Genomic DNA, 13,632 nt, shown 5'->3' with positions numbered 1-13,632 from the left:
TTTTAGTAATAGGCAAAGGTTTGTATAACTATGTTTGATTACGATATTTGTTGAATAATATGAAATCTCAATTTCCTAATAAATATTCGATGTAGTGCTAATAAAATATATTGTATTTATTAATTAAACATAAACTATAAAATTCACATGAAAAACATTTTGTATCTTATAAATAAATCCTTATTATTGTCTAAATAAATGAAATTGCTTTTCCTTTCATTTTGTATCATATGATCTTGAATTTCATATGATAGAAATTTATATATTTTTCTTACAATGGGTAAATTTGTCTTGGGTTGAAATTGATAAGGGATATGTTTACAGAAGAGCAAAATGAATTAGTTGAATCTGCGGCAGAGATGCTTTATGGTTTGATTCATGCTCGATACATATTGACAAGCAAAGGAATGGCAGCTATGGTAAGATGTTTCCCAAGATATTCATTGTGATAGTTCCTTATTTTCTTATACATGTAAATTGGGCAGTTTATTACAATGGAATTTTTTAAACTTTTACAGCTAGACAAGTACAAGAACTATGATTTTGGAAGATGTCGAACTTCTACATTTTTCCCAAGGTTTGGTTACTATTTTTTTTTTTTATAAATTTGTGCAAATTGGCCTACCAGTTCTGTGTTTGTTTATGTCAAGTCGTCATTCTATTGGAAGGTAAAGCACTAGACCTCTGAATCTTCATTCTATCCATCAATTATCACAAAAGTGAATGTTTTTCAACATTGTTTAAATTCATAAATGAAACTGAAAATGTTGATATATGTTGCTTGAATTCAAAATGCTAATGTTCAGTTGCATTGTAAGATAAACTTCCTGGTTTACTTGTCAGCATTCTTTCTTTTGCAATTAAATGGATTGTCCTTGTTTTTCCAATTATTGCTTCTTTCTTTTGGCTGATTGTTTTTCTTTTCTTTCTGATGAGTTGGATAATTTCATAATCTACAGAGCATGGAGAAGTTCTTCAAGTTCTCCACTATGAAGTTGGACAGAAATATGAACCACATCATGATTACTTCTGCTTATCGTTTCTGCTCTTACAGAGGACACAAAAGCTCTCAATCAGCTTGTATGTCAATTTATTTTATTTTTTCTCCTTTTTGCTTATATGCATAAATACTTATTTTTTGACCAAGCTAGTTAGAGTCTAAAGTTAATTGCAAAATTTTGATAAACTTTTTAGTGTTTTGTTTTAGTCTTTGATCTTGTATTTGATGGCATGGCAGAACACACTTATCCAGGATGGGAAGGAGATGACATCAGTGCGTGCTTTATACTTATCGCAGCTGTGTCAAAGCACTTCCTCAGGTATTTTAGCCTTAGTTGATTTTAATTTATACATATTTTTAAGGTAAACAATGTTCTAATATAATCTGCTAGTTTTAGTGTAAAGCAATGTTTTAATATATTCCTGTTCCATTTTTGGCTCACAAGCATGGGTTCTACACTGTCACTTGTCACCCCAAAACCATTGAGCACATTCTCCAGAACCGGTTCGATCATTACCCCAGAGGGCCTCATTGGCAGGCTGCATTTCATGATCTTTTGGGGCAAGGGATCTTAACTAGTGATGGAGAGTCATGGCTCATGCAGAGGAAAATAGCAGCACTTGGGTTCACGACCAGGACACTCAGGCAAGCCATGGGTCGTTGGGTTAATAGGACTATCAAGAATCGTCTATGGTGTATTTTGGACAAAGCATCAAATGAGAAGAAAGTGTTTGTGGGCACGGCTTACCTTTGGCACAGACCAATAAACACTTTCTCCGGAGAAAGTGTAAAACATATTGGCAGATATTTACTGGATTAGCTAAGGTTATATATATATGTAAAACATATTGGGATATGACCTTAGACCAATATTCTTTTGACCAATAAACAATTTATATAATATATTTTTCGTATAATTTTGTATTATTTAAATTTGCATGTTTTGGTTGGATTTCATGGTATATTTGCTGTTTTTGGTTGAATTTATTGCAGGAGGGTTGGATATAGGTGCAAAAATACATATGGCAAAACTGGGTAAATTAGCGGCGTTTTTTATAAAAGCACCGCTAAAAGTCCTGGTCTTTAGTGGCGTTTTTCATAAAAGTGCCGCTAAAAGTCCTGGTCTTTAGCGGCGTTTTTTTATAAAAGCGCCGCTAAAAGTCTTGTTCTTTAGAGACATTTTTATAAAAGCGCCGCTAAAAGTCTTGGTCTTTAGCGGCGTTGCATATAGTGAAAGCGCCGCTAAAAGTCTGTTTTCTGTAGGGAATACAACCTATGACTCGTGGACTAAATTAACTCAATTGATTAATCAATGTTTAAAGGGTGATCTATATCTATAATTTCATAATTTCTTTAAAATATTCAGCAATAAGGATGACAAAACGCATATAATCAATGGTCAAATTATACAAGAGATAATAACTGATAATTTTTGGTCACGGCTGCACCCTTTCTTTTATCAGAAAGAGGATGGAGAATTAAGGGATCAATAAATAAAGAAGGAATAAAGTAGGCTAGCAGATGATATGGTACCATCAACCCAATTTTACATTTATGGGTTGTTAGCAGACCTTGACTTGTCCAGATCCTTGTTGTTCAAATAAAGGTAAGATGGTTGGTCGCTGAACATTGATAATGTAGGCCTTGGAGAAAACCCAGCATAGTCTCTGTCTACCTTTGCTAAGCATAATTCGTTAATGTATTTGAAAAGCTCGTGCTTTTGGGCAAAAGGTTGAGCTGCATATTCTTCAAACGGCATCCACTGAAGGAAACAAAAAGGGCAAACATATAAGATGAAAGGTGTCTAGTAAATGCATGCCTACTATATGTATCAGGTCTGTGAAAAGTGGTCGTACACTTAAATCTTCTCTTTATTCAGATCTAGCTAGTGAATTAATAGGATACGCTGCAACACAAATAAGTTGTACCTGAACTGCCTCAATTTCCAGCTCTTGCTTCTGAATATCAAAAGATAGTGGACGCAACATGCATAAGAAAAATAGATCTGATTTCTCGAAGAATGTCTTGTGCGATTGACTGAATTTAAGAACAAGATGTCAAAACAAAGAATTTAGTGAAGGCTGAACCGCTGGAGTATTGATGATGAACATAAGCTTAATAAATCTGGGAAAAGCAATGTCAACAAAGAATAAAAAACTCCTGAGAAATTCAAATACATAAGCATGAATTGTAGAGTCCGTGGATTAAGTATCGTTAACCTTAAAGCAGTATTTTCGCAAAAGCTAATGACCAAAATTTAGGCTCATTGGAAATACTGTACTAAAATGCTTGTCGCATCCACATTTAAAAGAAAAATATCAGCCCAACTTTTATTTTTATTTTTATATTGTCCTTGATTTGAATTTTTTCTTGAGTGAAATAGATTTTATTTGAGTCGAATAAATTTTTTAAATTAAATAAAAAATTTAACTAACTGAAACTTTGTTGACAAGATAATTAAATTCCAAGATAAAAGAAAAATTTTTAAAAACAAGATAATTAGTAGCATAAAATTAGATTTGATAATTTACTTGTTTAAGACCTCAAATTTATCATTTAATTTTTTAAAATATATATAATTTAGCATTTTATATTTTAAAAAATTAATTTTTAATATATATTTATAAAATTTTGGAAAATAAATATTTAATATATATTTATAAATATTGTTTTAAAACTATTTTAAATTTTTTTACAGATTTTCAATATTATAAGCACTTAAGAGATGTTTACATTAATTTATTATTTAAATTATTCGAATTACTTGAGTTTTGAAATTTAATTTATTCAAACTCGATTTATTTATTCAATTAATTCGAAAAATCAAATATGATTAATTTAAAATTTTGAAAAAAAAATTCAAATAGAATAGAATTATTTTCACAACAGAAACCAGTATTTCATCCGAATCTTTCCATGCCTATGATTTTAGATTTACAGCCACATTTTCACAGCCATTGGTCAACTCCCAAGTCTTACTAAACCGAATCAAAATATAAAAAAAAAATGTTATCAAGAGTGCATTTTCTTCTGTATATATAATATGAGTGAAAAACTAATTTTTCTCTTAACCTTTTAAAGAACTATTAATTCGAGGAGCAGAGGATCTGTGTTTCCCCCAATCAACAAATCGTAAAACTGGTTTGAAGAAAACATGGAGCTATGAGGGGAAGCATAGCAGAATTAGTGTAATATATGTGACGTAAGTTCTTTATGTTCAAGTGAAGGTTAAAAACTATTGAGATCACTCAATTTTAAAGGCAAAAGGACATGTTTAATCATGCAAACACCATACCTGAACCCCAGGACCTCTACAAATTCTGTGTCAACCTGGGAAAGGACAAAAATAGTGGGTCACACGAAAGCATTAATACTTTAAATTATATGTAAGAAGAACATATATTTTTACACATTCATCACTTACCCCTGTTTCTTCTCTTACTTCTCTAATAGCTCCCATAAAAATATCCTCTCCCTGTGTGTAGAAGAGCTCATTTGTTATTTAATAGCAACATGAAATCAATTTTCTAGCAGATGTAAAAAGTCCTCATCATGACACACTGCCACATACCTCATCAACAACTCCTGTAGGAATTTTCCATATGCCGGTTCCTCGAAATCGACCACTCTTTTCTTGAACTGTGAGCACCTATTAGCCAAGAAGCAACTATGAGACAAAAAGGTTGATGAATCTGGGAAGAAAAAAAAGGGGCGCATCAACAAATTAGAACAAAATAAAGGGTAATGGAGAACCTCTCTTTTATCATTCAGGATAATTGCACCAACACGTACTCGGTGTGTTACATTTGCAGGGATAGTGTTAGGTGTATTAGGAATCCAAGAAACGAGCATGAGATAACTTGGTTCAGCATGGTGGTACCTGAACCCCTCCTAAAACCAGTGTTATGTGTTTCAAAGCAGTCAAGACATCATAAGTCTCAAGCTCAGAGGATAAAACTGTTCACAATATCAAAGTTCAATATTCAAGTAAAGCTGAAACAGACATTCAAAGTTTATTCTACTAGTTTGAACAGTGTAATTGCATAATATATACAAGTATAGGTTACCTTCACTGTAGTTTCAACTAGATGCACAAGTCCAATAGGCAATTTAATCCAGACTCCCTTTTTACCCTGCATGATAAAGAATAACAAACTACACTGAAAAACTAAAACTAACAAACTTAAAGCCCTTGTAGAATAACAGCGACATAATTAAGTAAAACCGTTGATTCTAGATAAACTTTCAAAATTAGAGGTTAGCTAAAAAGATTAAAGAGTAGATTTATCTCCTACTCAGGTTCCATTAAAATTAAGAAAGCTAACAAATAAGGAGAATTTGCACATTTCAAGCTCATTCTTCAATTTTAAGCAAGCATCTCAGCTTACTTCTAAGGGAAATTCAGCAAAGCAATAACCAAAATATTCATCTAAAGTTATTACACCTGTTGCTTCCACTGCAACATGGAAGCTCTGAGCACAATAACAAAGGTTTGAGAATCCATATGCTCTTTCATTTCCACAATGACACCTCCATGGCCATCATTGATAGCAGGAAGCAATTCAGTATTGCAAACTCCATTTCCGCACACCTGGCTTCCAACTACTTCCCTTAAGTCCATCGAAACCGACATCTGTTCAACAATCAATGAATATCAAATTCTCAAATTCAATTTCTAAATAAGATACAAAAATAAATGAAATCCAATTCTTTGGATATCAAATTGTTAATACATACACTCACACATACATCATGTGAACACTTATACGTTCCTTCATAGATACATAAGTTCATACAGTATCCATACACATATCATACATCATGCTTACGTAAATGATATCACTTAATCCAGTTACATAAGCGTATAAGGTTATAAAAGCAGTTAATGCTCAACTACTAAGATAACCAATAAAATAAAAGATGTTTAAACCAATTCAAGCAAATAAAATAGTAATAATAACAACAATAATACTGAAACTCTTTTCGGCCACATATTTTCACAAGTTTCTGACTCGGGAAAATAAAAAGAAGATTTGAAAGAAGCTTATTAACTCGTACTCTTTGTGACAAACCAGACAATGAAGGGACAATTTTAATCTCTAATGGAGTTAACCACTACATGTCACTCAAAAAAGGTCAATAAGAAAATTCTTCAAAAAAAAAAAAGACTGTGAAGCTGCTCTTGATTATGAGCAATTAACACAACCTAACGCAAAAAATTTCATCATGAAATTCAAATCAAAGTCAGATTTACCTGCAAAAACAACGAACGGAGACGAGTGTTTTGAAGGTAGGTAACGTATAATCACAGTGTTAATAAATAAATAATAAAAATAAGAACAAAAAAAGATTCAAATATTTGGTTTCTGGTTTACTGAAATGGAAAATGAAGGGGAAACTTATGGAAGAAAAATTAGAGGGAGTTTGAAAAGTTTGCGTAGTGGTCAGTTATTGCTTTAGCGAGTTGTTGTTATTATTATTATTTATAGGTGAGGTAAAGAGTTGGAGCATGCCATTTATGCCGGGAAAACTACGGTGCGATGAAGTGGATGCTGACGTAATATAACCCTCAACTTCAGCCGCCCTCATTCATTTTTTTCTTACGTGTCATACACACGCACAGGGGCCAAATTGAATGGTTTTGCATCCTCCCATGGATTCAAATGCGAATGTTCATCTTATCCAAAATATAAAAAACATACTTTTATTTAACTTTCACGACATATTTTGCCTTTTAACATATTTGTAGATTTTGAATAAATTTGTATCAAATCATGAGTTTACACAAATAATCTGAATTTATATAGTAGATTCTATGGATATTGTATCAAGTTGAGGTGACTAATGCCTTCGTATATAGAGATATCGCCGAGGAAACGTACACCTTAGAGAGGGTTTACATGCCCGTTGTATGTTTCTATATTGTTGAATGGCAGCTTAGTGATTGAGTATTACGGCAATTTAGCATGTGGCCACCAATCTGTGACAGCTTATGAACATGGATACACTTTAAGATAGAGATTTAATAGGCCATTTGGAAAGAAATTGGGTTGATGAATGTAAATAATATATCCAAGATTAGTATAGACGTCATCAATATGTCATCATCGATGACTCAATCTAGGGATACAAGCTCCATAAGGATATAAGGTATATGGATTGGTTTAGGATTAACTGTTTATCGATTTTATATCATGATGGTTAATATCTTGTTATCTCAAGACCTCGACTAAAGAACAATCATTGAACTTTACATGAATAAGCTCGAGTGAAAATGTGTGCAACAATTGTCGATGTGCCTATCCCATAGTCAGCTTAACCCAACCCACACATTGAGAGTAGTTGTCGAAGTTGATAATAGTGAGTCCGAGTGCGAAAGTGTGCACCAATTGTCAAGGAGCCTATCGAATTGGCTATCTATCCTAACCCACCCATTTAGAGTGTCTAACATTTTCATATGATCCTACATTTGCAATCGGATGATGCGTTCAAAGCTCAGTGCAGTCCTTATACCAATTTGGCACAGGTGTTTTGTGTCCAAGTCCTTCAACTACATCACAGATCTTTAATATGGCATACACATTGAAGTTCACAAAATTTCCCCTCCAACTTGAACACTCAGGTATGATCTTGTTCAAGGAGCTTGTAGAAGATTCGGTTGAGGTCCCATCATGACGAAACCTACCATACAATTGACATTCATTGAGGTGCAAAACGCATTTAAGAAGCCATTAATTATTTGAGGGTAAATTACACCGCAAGTCACTCTAAAATAATTACATTCCTATTTTAGTCACTATTTTCTTCTGTTTATTTAGTAACGGCGTTTACTAGTTGTCCTCTATAAAAGTGGGGTTAGGTTGTTTTAAAATAGTCAAAATTATTGTCTTTTTTCTCGATTGCTTTTCTCACAAAACAAATAAGAAGAAGGAAAAATATAAAACTTACAAATTTTAGTCTTATGTTGCAAATAAACAAAAAAAAGTGTTTTGGACTAATTACAGAGAGGCCCCTAGCTAGTCAAAAGTAAAAAATAAAATACCACATCAGCAATTTGTTAGTGGATTAACGAAATTTTTAACGGCAGTGACCAATTCGAGCAATTATCTTAATTAGAATGACTCAATTGACAAAAAAAAATTAAAATGACCGAAATAGGAACAATGCTATTTTAGAGTGACCTGCGATACAATATACCCATTATTTGAGGTAAGATTTAGGGTTAAATTTTTTATTCTAGATGTAAAAAAATTGTTTAATTGAAAGTAATTGTATATTTTTTTTTTATTTTCAACATTCTCTATTAAAATATTAAACAATTAATCTCAATTTAATTTGGATTCTAAATAAATGGACCAAGCTTGATAAATATGTACAACGTTTAAGTGTCTTGAATATGGAAATTGTTTTTAGATTTTTATTTTTTATATTAAGGGTAGAGGATGGAAGTAACATGGTTTGAATCCATACCAAACAAATGTCTGATAAGAATTTTAACTATCGCTCCATTCACAAATAACAAAGTAATGGATAAATGAACTTGAATTTATATTTTTCCAAATTCATGAATTTATAAGTCTTTATCCTAATTGTCAATTACCGTCCAAATACAAGATTAATTAATTTCTTTGATTGCAAAAAATATATATTATTTTTAACACAGGCAAATCAAAAATCAAGTGAAAGCACAATTCATTTCAATGATGTATCGAATACAAGTTGAAACCCATAACCCCAACCAAGATAGTTGAACTATTTGCATGCACAATGGACATTTGTATTTGTCATGGTATTTGTTTCTACATCATGAGTACTATTTTAATCGGCTTACCTCTCATTCATTCATTTTCATGCATATTTGGATTAATTTAAAGTGACCTTTTGAAGGTTTGTAGCGTTTTGGATTTGGAACAACGCAGTATGGTATTGAGTTTATTGGATAGTATTGAGTATGACTCCTATTTCAGTTAAATTTGAGAAATAATCTTACAGTGAAACTTTAATTATTTGTTTCAATCAAACTCTGATTAGTCTAGATTATTTTATTATTATTTGACTTATGAATTTAGCCTATAAATAGGCTCTTTTACAACCTTAGAAAATATACCCATTAGAGATTAGAACTCATAACACTTTTGGAGAATTTTGTGTTTATGTTTTGAGGGTTTTTTGTTTCCAGGTTTCAGGGTTTAGTTTTTATCTCCACATTTGTACTCTTCGTTCTTTTGTCATTATAGTAAAACTATCTTTTCCTGTGGTTTTTTATCATTTTTGGAAGGGTTTTTCCACTTTAAATTTGTGTGTTCAATTTCTCAATTTCTTCCATTATTTCTTACCGGGTTGATCCCCAATAATTTGTATCATTGTTAGTTTAATTTTCGTAGATCAGCCTATTCAGAGATGGCAACAACAAGGTTTGACATTGGGAAGTTCAATGATGTCACAAATTTCAATCTATGGCAAGTTCGGATGATGGCAATTTTAGTTCAGACTGGCTTGAAAAAGGTCATTACCGGGAAGAAGCCCGAGAATCCAAATCAGTTAGAATGGGAAGAGCTTGATATAAAGGCTTTGTCTGCAATCCAATTGTGCCACGCAAATAGGGAATTGCATGAGGTATTGATAGAGAAGACCTCATCCACCTTGTGGAAAAGGTTAGAAACTCTTTATGCGACTAATTCTCTGGTTAACAGTTTAGTGTTAAAACAACGTCTATTTACGTTTCGCATGAACAAATATGTTCTTAGAGATCACATTAGTCAATTCATTATCCTTTTAAATTATTTAAATAACATTGAGGTTCAGATTGACAATAAAGATCATGTTATGTTATTTTTGTGTTCTTTACCCCCTTCATACAACTCTTTCAAGGATAACTTGATTTATGGCAGAGACAAACTCTTGTTTGAAGATGTTATGGGTAATTTGTTGGGTAAAAACAAACTCGACAATGAGTTTGGTTCGGATAGCAAGGCAGATAGGCAAGCTTCCATTTTAGTAGCATCAAAGAAACGAGACAAAATGTGTTGCTATAGTAAGAAGTTAGTTCATGTCAAAGTAGATTGTTATAAACTACGAAATAAAATGGCTGTTGAGAGTAACGAGGAATATGTAGTTGTTGCTAATTTGGCCGACGAAAGCGGTGACGATTTCTTGTTAGTGTCAACGAGCGAAAGCTCTGAGCTTACGTCCGAATGGATCCTAGATTTGAGATGTACTTTCCACATGTGTCCCAATAGAGAATGACTCTCCACATACAGTTCGATTGAAGGTGGAGTTGTGCGCATGGGAAACGATTGATCTAGTAAGGTAATTGGTATTGATATTGTTAAAAGTAGGATGCACAATGGGACAATTAGGACACTCTCAGATGTTAGGTATGTAGTCTCGAAAGGTTGCAGAATCAACATCGAGTCGAGTGGCATTAAGGTGTCTTGTGGGGCTCTCGTTTTGTTAAAAGGTAAAAAACAAGCAATCTTTATATTCTGGAAGGTTCTACAATGATTGGTGAAATCGAACATCCCTCGTCCGCTATGGAGTCAAAGTTAACTCTTTTGGAGCATAGGCAACTTGGTCATAGGAGAGGAAATGTATGATCATTTTGTTGAAAAAAGGTTCTCTTTTGGATGCAGGTTTTGAAAAGTTAGGGCACTGTGTTTGTGAAAATCAGACCCAGGTTAGTTTTGATTTTGCAGTGTACAAGTCAAAGGCTAAAAGTCTTCCAGTTTCTAAGCACAAATTCAACTCATTTAATTCCTTACATAGTTCAAGATAGGCCCGTGGCGGGCTTTGGCAAAGATGGCGTTGTGAAAATATGAGTCAAGGTGGAGATTTGTTGAGTATGACTCATATTTCAATCAAATTTGAGAAATAATCATCCAGTTAAACTTTATTTATTTGTTTTAATCAAAATTCTAATTAGTCTAGATTATTTTATTATTTAACTTATGAATTTAACCTATAAATACGCTTTTTTATAACCTTAAAAAATACACCTATTAGAGATTAGAACTCATAAGACTTTGGGAGAATTTTGTGTTGAGGGTTTTTTGTTTTCGGGTTTTGGGGTTTAGTTTTTATCTTCATCTTTGTACTCTTCGTTCTTTTTCCATTATAGTAAAATTATATTTACCCATGGTTTTTTATCCTCTTCGGAAGGGATTTCCACGTTAAATTTGTATGTTCAATTTCTTAATTTCTTCCATTATTTTTACTTGTTCATTGCTTAACCGGGTCAATCCCCAACAGATAGTGCACTCAATTTGGAAGCAATTGAAAATGACATTTATAAGTTTTCCAAAAGATGATCAAGTCAAAAAATGTCATTAATATATTTTGATATATCGAGATGCACCTTCTTGCATCTAATGCTAAACATGCAACATGAGTACCTCCCTGTCTGAATATGCACACAATTGCACCAACCTCCTTTAAGATCAACTTTATACCAACCATGTAATACCTCCTAAAGTGAACCTCTAAAGTGAAGGTTTAGTCTCTTAACCTTAAATTTCAACAAGTCACGGGAATATTATGAAACACAATAGACATTAGTCGTGAGTCTCTTCATCTCATATTCACAAATGGTGTGTCCCAATTATATCATCTCAACTATATGCTTCTTTTAGAAAAACCAAGGTGTGTTGCTCTAATAATACGTCAATTTAACTAATTCCGTAATGGGCAAATGTTGGATGGACCTCAACACCCCATTTACACACTGCATAAGTTTCATTGTCATATGAGTGTATCATTGGACTTCATCATATAATTGTGCCCATTGCTTTGGTAGAAGCCTCTAATAAAATATAATGATGCAAGGTCCAGTTCTTTTATAAAGGTCATTCTTTGACGGAATATAGGATGAACTAGCTCATACATTGTTAAACATAAAGTATTATACAATCCGATGAGTATTATACTTTCTAATCTACTTGTAAATAAGGTTTTTTTGTAACCTTAATTCCTATTTATGGTTACTAGTGGATTTTTTCATGCACAATTGATGCTTCAGCACTTCTAGAAGCCCATTCCCACGAAAAATATCTAAATTAAAAGACTTTGGTTCACCTTCGATTGAACTTAGTCTTTCACCCAACAAAGGATTGAAGGTAGAATATGGTAAAGGAATATAATTTTATAAGTGGTTGTCAAATGTTTTAATTTATAATTAAGTGTTTAAGGTTAGCTTTTAAAATTTAGGAAAATGGTTAAATATTTTTGTTACTTTGGACCATACAAGGTGTTGGATCTACTACCCTAAATGCAGTATATTTGTTTTGTATATTTGTAATTTTCGAACAACTCTTTGTATATTGCCTTCAATGTTCTTTTTTTTTTTTGCAAGAAAAGTGAAATGGAAGCAAATATTGGCTCACTAATTATCTAACATTTAACTAATAATAAGCAGTATTACGTGGTCATATCTTAATATGGAAACACAATGTGTATTAGTAAATGAATTTAAATATGTCCTTAGTCTAATCAGAAATGAGCAAACCGATTGAAAGACTAATATGTTATTTATCAAGTCTAATTTAGGGAGATGCTTTATCTTGAGTATCAAAGCAGATAATTCCCAAAAGATAGAGACACGGATGTGATTTACTGGACTAACAGTACATCAAATAGGACCAAGTAGAATAGATCCTAGATTCGTTTATAGATTTAATTGCTTGTGATGTTCATAATGTGGCATACCTTAATCTTGAGTGGATAATGGACTATGTATACTTGACTCATATACTTTGATGTAAGTACAAACCTGGGTTCAAATAAATAAGTAACTGAAAGCTAGTGCATTGGGTATACGACTACTACAATATGAAGTATCATTCACAATAGTGAAATTCATAGTTCAATTAATGGGTAAATGATATTCATCGGCATTACATGATAGATGAAAAGCAAACATGGTCACTGGTCGTTTGTCTTTGTAATAAATGACTCGATTACTATTAAATAGTAATTGACTTTTCATGAGGAAAGATGTAATGGTTGTCATGAGATAAAATAGGATCATATTGGGATAATGAATTTATCACAAAGAGATTAAGGATATCCTATGAGGGTAACACACTTATGACAAGGTCATTGGACAAGCACTTGTTGAGTAGCTTTCGTAATGGTATGTAATTAGAGAGAGCTTAGTTACGATACTATAGTGAAATAATTTCGTGACTAAATAAGTTTATAATTAATAGGAAAAAGGTCAAAACTTAATTATAAATTATTTGAGTCTTAATTATATATGTTCAATCAGTCCCTCCACTAGCTCATTGAAACCAAAAATGAACTGAAATGAATAGAAATAATGAAGTTAAAGAAATAGGTCGCATTCAAAAATGAATGTGTTTTCTCGCTAAGTATAAAAATGACTTGAGAATTAATTTAAAATTTTCAAATTATTATTTAATTAATTATAATTAAATAAATGAAGTTTGAAATTTGAAATAATTAATTAGTCATTATGAATTATTGAATATGGAAATTAAATACATTTCCTCAAAGATTTTTTACAGAAAGTTATCATGACTTTAATAGAATTAGAATTAGGTTGAGAAAATTATTTAATTTGGAAATTAATTTAGTTAATCTAATTAATTAAATTAATAACATTTATTTTGGGAAAT

The 13,632-nt window shown here is 32.1% G+C and overlaps 1 protein-coding gene across 1 annotated transcript; it reads right to left on the bottom strand.

The window, feature by feature from the left end:
* Window positions 1-2,305: 2,305 nt before the first annotated feature.
* LOC108482065 (nudix hydrolase 10-like) lies at window positions 2,306-6,485 on the bottom strand. The gene is made up of 9 exons (XM_017785169.2): window positions 6,255-6,485; window positions 5,445-5,633; window positions 5,068-5,133; window positions 4,754-4,891; window positions 4,572-4,649; window positions 4,425-4,475; window positions 4,296-4,330; window positions 2,929-3,037; window positions 2,306-2,762 (listed from the first exon to the last, which is right to left on the bottom strand). The coding sequence occupies exons 2-9, from the start codon at window positions 5,631-5,633 to the stop codon at window positions 2,553-2,555; spliced, it is 876 nt and encodes a 291-aa protein (XP_017640658.1). The 5' UTR covers window positions 6,255-6,485; the 3' UTR covers window positions 2,306-2,552.
* Window positions 6,486-13,632: the final 7,147 nt, after the last annotated feature.

The sequence above is a fragment of the Gossypium arboreum genome, chromosome 1, assembly GCF_025698485.1.
Source record: "Gossypium arboreum isolate Shixiya-1 chromosome 1, ASM2569848v2, whole genome shotgun sequence".
NCBI classification, from domain to species: domain Eukaryota; kingdom Viridiplantae; phylum Streptophyta; class Magnoliopsida; order Malvales; family Malvaceae; genus Gossypium; species Gossypium arboreum.
The sequence above is the reverse complement of the archived record's forward strand: the minus strand, read 5'-3'. Positions and strand labels throughout refer to the sequence as shown.

What these genes read in the sequence shown, in the direction of transcription:
- LOC108482065 (XM_017785169.2), bottom strand. Translation starts at nt 5,633, where the DNA reads ATGTCGGTTTCGATGGACTTAAGGGAAGTAGTTGGAAGCCAGGTGTGC. An exon ending in TGTTGCAGTGGAAGCAACAG is followed by an intron (nt 5,134 to 5,444) that starts GTGTAATAACTT and finishes TTTATCATGCAG; the next exon opens with GGTAAAAAGGGAGTCTGGAT. An exon ending in AAGTAAGAGAAGAAACAGGG is followed by an intron (nt 4,331 to 4,424) that starts GTAAGTGATGAA and finishes GTCCTTTCCCAG; the next exon opens with GTTGACACAGAATTTGTAGA.